The 8,314-nt window shown below is 36.1% G+C and overlaps 1 protein-coding gene across 1 annotated transcript in view; it reads left to right on the forward strand.

The window, feature by feature from the left end:
* LOC112513993 (cleavage stimulation factor subunit 50) overlaps nucleotides 1-7,837 on the forward strand; it is an 11,829-nt gene extending 3,992 nt beyond the window's left edge. Inside the window, exons 2-14 of the mRNA XM_025120256.1 lie at nucleotides 497-580; nucleotides 1,269-1,396; nucleotides 2,151-2,223; nucleotides 2,332-2,415; nucleotides 3,009-3,095; nucleotides 3,177-3,247; nucleotides 3,348-3,399; nucleotides 3,523-3,580; nucleotides 4,673-4,773; nucleotides 4,852-5,006; nucleotides 6,359-6,467; nucleotides 7,146-7,202; nucleotides 7,407-7,837. Coding sequence (XP_024976024.1) covers nucleotides 497-580; nucleotides 1,269-1,396; nucleotides 2,151-2,223; nucleotides 2,332-2,415; nucleotides 3,009-3,095; nucleotides 3,177-3,247; nucleotides 3,348-3,399; nucleotides 3,523-3,580; nucleotides 4,673-4,773; nucleotides 4,852-5,006; nucleotides 6,359-6,467; nucleotides 7,146-7,202; nucleotides 7,407-7,562 — 1,215 coding nt within the window. The 3' untranslated portion in view covers nucleotides 7,563-7,837. The remainder of the gene's footprint in view (nucleotides 1-496; nucleotides 581-1,268; nucleotides 1,397-2,150; nucleotides 2,224-2,331; nucleotides 2,416-3,008; nucleotides 3,096-3,176; nucleotides 3,248-3,347; nucleotides 3,400-3,522; nucleotides 3,581-4,672; nucleotides 4,774-4,851; nucleotides 5,007-6,358; nucleotides 6,468-7,145; nucleotides 7,203-7,406) is intronic.
* The last annotated feature ends 477 nt before the right edge of the window (nucleotides 7,838-8,314 follow it).

The raw sequence follows: 8,314 nt of genomic DNA on the forward strand, positions 1-8,314 counted from the left end.
AGATGTTTATCATGTATTTGATTATGTTTATTTGCAGTTAGTTACACAAATTTTAAATGGAGTTTTATTAAGTTGTACTTACGGATAATTTACTTGTAATCTTGAATTTTAAGTAATATGTATCAATAAACAGTACTTGATTCATAAAAAATGGTTTTCAAGAGTTTTTTGTCAAATGCTTTATAATATAGTGTGTGTGTGTGTATATATATATATATATGATATACAGACTTTCTGGCTTAAGCGCACCTTGAGGAACTCGTGGCCTTGCTGCAGCTCCTAATGTTTGAGACTTACCACACCCCATGCCATTTAAAACTTTGATGCCGATGGAGCAGGGAAGATTGCAAATGATGTTTAAAAACAGATTTTGGAACAATTGAAAACAAAATTGTGAATCCATGAGATAATTGTCATACATTGTTGCAGTAGTGAATGGAGCAGGCTAGGTCTCATTGCTGATTCTTTTCAATTTGCATGACTTGCATCTTTCTAGGCAGCAAGTGCAGTCGCTTCAGCTACAATGACACCACTTAACATTGAAGCTTCTCCAAACAAGCTTCTTGAACTGGTCGCCAAGGTTTGTTTTTTTTTTCCCTCTTTCTAAGGGTGCGTTTGGTACTCGGACGGGACTGGACTGGACATGATATGGACAAAGAATTGTGGAAGGCTTTAGGGTTTTAATCTGACATGGATAGTTTAGTAATTTACCAAACTTGTCCCGTCTCCCTTATATTTGTTCCACCTATTTTGGTGAGACAGGACATAAATGCATTTTTGTCCCAGGGCTATTTGTTAGCAGCTTAATGAGCTTAATAGGACTCACAACTTATTTGGTCAGCTATACATGACTGTTTGGTAGTGGTTTAATGATAGAAAGTGTCTTGTTCATTAAGCTTCGAGGGGGAGCTTTATGCCGAAAGCCAAGTTTTTTCAGACTTTCCCCTCCAAATTAAAAAACATGCTCCTTTCATATAAAAATCCCTTCCAAACAATAACCTTCCCAATCTATGCGGACAGATTAATCCACACAGACAACTGTATCTATTCAGGACTTGATGGAAAACCAACCAAACAGCCCCTTAGTGTTGTCTAGTCCCAGTCTAATTGTCGCACTAAATGCCAGACAATAAGTTTTTTTGAGTAGTAGTGTACTGTTCAGTGTACCAAACGCACCCTAAGGGTTCTTTAATGACGACCAAAACAGTGGTTAGAGTAAACACCAGTGAATAAAAAGAAATAGAATGATGGGTCTGAAAAGTAAACAGGGTCTTGCAGTGGATAAAGATGACACATTGAGAGGAGTATCTTCATCAACATTGTTTGATTCAAGCACAGCATTACCTGCGACATATGGCTCGATACCAGCTTCCCGTGCTGTTTCTGTAGATTTTAGGTAATCTATTTCTTAAACCCAATGTTCTTCGCTCTGTGCACACCTGTCCCATTTCACTTTGAAGATGATAGTTATAACTATATATGGTTTCTTGCTTTCTGATGCAAAGAGTATCCGTTTTACATACTCCAGAAAAAGAAAAGGGTAGAGTGGTCTTTTTGTATGTGGAGTTGGGAGTTGTAAACTGTGCAACAGATTGTAACAAATTTGGGTAGTCACAGATGGGTAAGTAGTTGTCAAGGTATAAATAAGTGGTCTGTGTAAAGTAGAGGGGTATTGAAAATTGTAAACTGAGTGGAGAGATTATCCACCTCTTGGAAGTGGATTTGGTGTGAATACAAGCATTTGGCAGTTGTTTTTAACTGTAATTTCCAATCCAATTGTATCATTTTCATGAATGAGTAGAAATAATGATACGACGCATAATAATTTACAAACGCAATAAATTGTATAAATTTACAGACCCGTTTTCATGTGTTGTTTCACATATGAAACTACAGGTGTGAAAATGCAGTGTTGTTTCATATTTGAGTTCAGGACTGTTTTGTGTGTGGAAAAATAACATTCCTGAAAATTTCACATATATGATACAACACATAAAAACTGGTTTCTAAGTTTGTATGAATTTTCGGGTCTGTAAAAGAAGGATAATATATATACATATGTAACTATAGTTTCTTGTCATCATGCATGTAATCATGTATTTTTGGACCCACTTTTAAGGTAAATTTGATCTCAAATGCCTTGTTAACAGTGCTGCACATGACACAAAAGGCTCCTCAAAGAGTTTCGCAAAGCACGAAACCAGGCATGTTTCAGAACATAAGGTATGCATCCATACGAAATTATAACTTGAAGTTTGCTCGTGCCTTTCCTGAATAGTATTGAGGGCTTGTGTTTTTTGGCAACTTACAACTTGGTGTTATGCCATGTAGAATGTTGCTAGATGTTCAAGATTTAGTCCCGATGGAAGGTTTCTTGCATCAGGGAGTGCGGATACCTCAATTAAACTGTTTGAGGTAATGATCTTTGTTCTATGAGCCACTATTTTTTACTCCTTCCGTCCCAAAATAAATGTCCACAATGAAAAGGCACAGTTTTAGAAATCTGTAATAATTACACTTTTTAATTAACTAAAAGACGATTTTACCCTAAACGATAAGAGGGAGTAATGAATTTCATCTCATAATTAAGGGTAGAATTGGAAAGTAGCCATTTATTCTGAACATACTAAAATAGAAATATGGATGCTCAGGGCCTATTTGTTAGTAGCTTGATGAACTTAATGAAACTCGCAACTTATTCGACCAGCTATACATGACTGTTTGGTAGTGGCTTATTTAGCAAGCTTCTAGGGGGGGAGCTTTATTCACAAAGTATAGTTTTTTTCCAAACCTGCCCCTCCCAATTAAAAACACGCTTCTTCCATCTATGAAAAATCCCTCCCAAAGAAAAACCTTCTCACTCTATATCGACAGATTAATACACACAGACAACTTTATCCATACAGGACTTAATGGAAAACCAACCAAACAACCCCTTATTTTAGGATGGAGGGAGTACATCTGATGATCTGAACCATCATATCTAACAAGGTTGCTTTCATGTACAGGTAGCAAAAATCAAGCAGATGATGCTACCAGAGGGAAGGGATGGTCCTGTTAGACCCGTCGTACGGACATTTTACGACCATCTACAAGTAAATCTCCATTGATGTAAAAATATTTTATACACTTTTGAAGTTGATAACTTTAACTAAAAGATTCTTATACTGCTGCAGCCAGTAAATGATGTTGATTTCCATCCTCAAAATACTATCTTGATATCTGGGGCAAAAGATCACACGATAAAGTACGTGTCCACGATTGTTTAATCTAATAGATAGGTTCTTGTATCCTTCTTTATATAAGTCGATAAGAAGTTAATTATGTTATTATATTGCCACATGTAGGTTTTTCGACTTCTCTAAGACGGTCGCAAAGAGAGCATTCAGGGTTATCCAGGTTTAATTTGTTTATCTTATTGGTATTCATCGCAAAACTTGTTATCGAGTAGGATTTGAGTTCACTACGTGTCTAGATTTCCTAAAGATCCTTTCTTTATTTTTCTTGATGTTCAAATTACAGGATACACACAATGTTCGGTCCGTATCTTTCCATCCGTCTGGAGATTTTCTTCTGGCAGGTTCAATACATACTCTATGTTTATAATTTCAGACCGTTTACCATCAATTTATAACCACCATTGCCTAGTATTGCATCTCTACTTTTCTTTGTAAATGGTAGGGGTACGTTAGGGTGTGTTTGGTATGCGAGACCGGACAAGACAAAACAAAAACCAGTTGTCCCATGTTTGGTGTGAGATTATACTGGGACAAGACAGGATTGAGTGGCACCAAAATAGGATATGGGACAAAGAGGCAAGTTACTAAATTACCTATGGCATATTAAAACCTAAAACCTTGCATGATTCTTTCACCCTCCTACCTCATTCTGGCCCATCCAATCCTGTCCTGTCGCCTTACCAAATACCCCTAAGAGTGGTATTCAGCGTTTGGCAACACTGGATTGGTAAAATGATCGATTTTCCCTAACGAGTTTATATCTTTTCTATATTTTGATTAATTTATATCATTTATTAAATTATAATAAAATAAATATTTTTTATAACAAAATATATCATTAAAAAGTTTTCGTCAAGATGATTAAAATGATACTGAAATATAAAGTCTATGTAATTTCCAATTTTTATTTTTTACCTTCTTTTTATTAAGATCTAATAACTTGCATAAATTAACCAAAATATAGAAACCGTATAAAAATAATATTTTGAGGATAGTAAAGTGAAAGTTTAAATAGCATAAAATACAATAAATAAAATTTAAAGAATGGGTAAAATGTAAAGAGGGTATATTGGTAAAATATACCAATATTGGTAAAATATAGGCTTGTTCCACCTTTTTCCACCTTGGTCCATGAGGTGGGGGGTGGAACACGCCTGTTCAACTTTGTTCCTCTCTGTTCATGTCTGTTCCACATAAAAGTCATGTCAAACATGGAACAGTGATTCTTGTTATGCTCCGCCATGTGCAGTGTACCAAATGCACCCTAAAAAACATGACACCAACCATCATCTTATTTTCGATCCAGTAATAGCCCTTTAAATTTGGCTATGCTATCTTTTGGCTACCTTAAGTTGATTCGCTTGGTTGGTTCAAGAAATTCCTGAAAAATGTATCGAGAATCATCTCCTAACAAGAATGGAAAAGGGCTGCAGGGACGGATCATCACGTTCCACATCTGTATGACATCAATACTTTCCAGTGCTACCTCTCGGCAAATGTTCAAGAAATTGGTGTTAACGGTGCAATAAATCATGTATGAATGCTCTTTATAACCGATGACACCCGATAAGCAATTTCTTTATTTAAAAAAAAATATTAATTGGTAATGCAGGTGAGATATTCATCTACAGGTGGCATGTATGTAACAGCCTCTAAAGATGGCGCTATCCGAATATGGGATGGGGTGAATAGCAATGTTGTACGGTCCATACTTAGTGCACACGGATCAGCCGAGGCCACTAGTGCAAAATTTACCAAAGATCAAAGGTACACATTGCTTTTTGTGCTTTCCAATGATTGTTGTGTTTGAGAAATCAGATTCGGATTCTTTATCTGCACACACAATTTCTATAATGAAGGTACACATTGCTTTTTGTGCTTTCCAATGATTGTTGTGTTTGAGAAATCAGATTCGGATTCTTTATCTGCACACACAATTTCTATAATGAAGGTAGTTAAACAGAACTCGACGATATATACATGTTTTGAAACTTGATCGTCGAACTTTTGTGTATAATTTAACCATTTGAAGTATATATTTATGTATAATATGGCAAAACTCATACACACTTTTCATCTTTGGTGAGGCTTAAACCCTTAAATTCCAAGGAGGTTGGGATCTACCGATAACTTTTGAGTATAATGTAACCATGTATTTTAGCACACTCTTGAGTACTCCATCCGTTCCAAATTAAGTGTCCACATTTCTATTTTAGTTTGTCCTAAAATAAATGTCCACTTTAAAAAGTAAGTTTTCACTTTCCCATTCTACCCTTAATTATGAGATGGAGAAAGTCTCTTTATTATCAAGGGTAAAAATGTCATTTAGTTATTTCAAGAGTCTAATAATTACACATCAATAAAACTGTGTGCCATTTTCATAGTAAACATTTATTTTGGGATGGAGGGAGTATAATTTAACCATTGTATGCATTCTTTTGGGTAAAACATTGGGTATCCATGCCAGTTGAAGTCATTGTAGGTGAAACTTAATGGTCACAAGGGATTTGGCGGCGCCTAAACTCAAATCCAAGGAACATGAGATTTTCACATCCCCCCCTCGACCTTAACTTTGGGGGGGGGTGTTGTATGTATATTTAGTGCATATTGTCTTTTATGAGGGTGCGTTTGGTATGTAGACGGAATAGACTGGACTGGACAGGCGAGAGTGAGGTTGCCAGGTTGGTGGGTGAGAATTGTCCAAGGTTTTAGGGTTATAATTTGACAAGGGTAGTTTAGTAATTTACCAATTTGGTCTCATCTCCCTCATTCTTGTTCCACCTATTTTGGTGGGACAAGGAAGATGCATTTTTGTCTCATTTTGTCATGTCCTAATCTAATGTCGCACCAAACGTAATACAAGTTTTTGCTATATCTTGTCCCGCGTAAAAAACACACCATAAGAAGCAAAACAGTATGGTATGGTTGAGGAAGGCCATGTTTTTCACAGTTTTAAGTGTAAGCTTCTAAAAAAGGAAAAAAAGATGAATGTGAGGCCATATGGAGTTTCTTTATGTTATTAGCTTTGTAGAAGGGTCTATTGAATTACATCATCTTCGTACTTCCTATTTATGGCAATCTGCTGTATTTACTTTATGACCACTGTTTTCATCGTTCAGATACGTTCTCTCGTGTGGGAAGGATTCTTCCGTGAAGCTATGGGAAGTTGGAACGGGAAGATTGGTCAAGCACTATCTTGGAGCCACACACACACAACTGCGTTGCCAGGTATGATGAACGAATGATAGGACTTAATGAAACATCGTACTCGGTATATCCACATTTTCCAAGAACCAATGATTCTAGACAAAATACCCAAGATAAATCAAACAAAACGAGCTCTGTATATCCCACTCGGAGGTGGGTTCGGGGGATGTACACAGACCTGACCTCTACCGTCAAAGGGTAGAACAGCTGTTCTGTTTTGCTTTCTTTTTGGCAAAACTATTCTTTGTTTCACAAACGTAATGAACCAACAACTTCATGCTTAGTAAGCTTTGTGAAAATGCCTCAAAAGTCAAAAGTGGCTAGACATTTTTATAAATTATGTGTTCGGTTATATTTGTCGCTATATGTATAGGGGGAGGTTCAGGGGAATACCTCTAAACAACTGAAAAAAATGAGGAACACTTTGATAACCGTTCATCTACACATGTGCATACAAATAATTAAAGTTGTTTCTTGGTTTCTATGCACGTGTGCATATTGGACAAATTACTTGTATTCACACGTGTATACCGTACAAAATGAATGGTACTCGGATGTTCCTCAAATTTTCATTATTTTGCGGTTTTCCCCTGAACCTGACCCTATATATATATATATATATATATATATATATATCCATTTTTGCCATGAATTCTTTCTGCCAGAGCTCCAAGAACTAAGCCTTCTATATTCCTGCAGGCTATTTTCAACGATACAGAAGAATTTGTATTATGCGTGGATGAACCTAGCAATGAGGTCAGGTGTAGTTGTCCAGTTGTATGATTGTACTTTTTTTTGGAAGCATATAGTATTTATATACGGCAAAACTCACACACACTGTTTGAACCTTGGTATCTACTGGTAATCCGAATACTGCTAAGCCAATGACCCTTTGGTGGTATGATTGTATTTGATGGTTTAATGGTACTTTTTAACTGATGTTAACTTGGTGATGCACAGATTGTGATCTGGGATGCTCTGAGTGCTGAAAAAGTGGCAAGATGGCCGTCTAACCATGCGGGTGCACCCAGGTGGCTCGAACACTCACCTACAGAGGCAGCATTTGCGTCATGTGGTACAGATCGGTCAATAAGATTTTGGAAGGAAACTCCTTAGTGCCAAAGAAATCTTCATATATTGAATCTTGGGGGTGCATTGGCTGGTTGTGGTTTCTAACATCATGATACTGGCTTCCACTCCTCATAACAGCTGAAATGGAACCGAGTTAGCTTCATGTATTTTTGTAAACAATGTTATCTGTGGGTAATTTTGATAACTTCTACTCGATTACATTGGTTTGAAACCGAAGGGGCATAACCACACCTGTGGGTTTAACTGTTCCTGAGCCTGTAAACATATGACAAGAAAGAAATGTAGGTTTTGTTTTCAAGGGTTTGTGTACTTGATAAAGTGATAAATGATGATGCAATTGTGAGTCCAAATGGTTGATATGAGAATTGAAAAAAAACAAATTAATTGGGTATATTTTACTCCAAGATAGTGTAGGAAAAGGATGAGATGTACGCAAATATGTCATTGTAACTGGCAAGTATAAACCTCTGCTTTCATGAAAAAGTTGACATCATTCGGAAGAAAGTTTGGTATATGAAAGATATATATATATATAAAGGAGCGATTAAATGAAAACCACTCTAATTTGTAAAAACCGTAAAAACTACTCATTCGTCGATTTTATTGTTTAATCTTATGAAATTTTTTCATGAAATTGTTTAATCTTGTGAAATTGTTTCATATAATATTTTTTTTGATGAAGTTGTTTCATATATGGTTATGAAATTGTTTCATATACTACTTAATGCAACTGTTTCATGTATTTCTCTAAAATTAATGAAACTGTTTCATGTATT

The sequence above is a fragment of the Cynara cardunculus genome, assembly GCF_001531365.2.
Source record: "Cynara cardunculus var. scolymus isolate 2C chromosome LG 6, CcrdV1, whole genome shotgun sequence".
Classification (NCBI taxonomy): domain Eukaryota; kingdom Viridiplantae; phylum Streptophyta; class Magnoliopsida; order Asterales; family Asteraceae; genus Cynara; species Cynara cardunculus.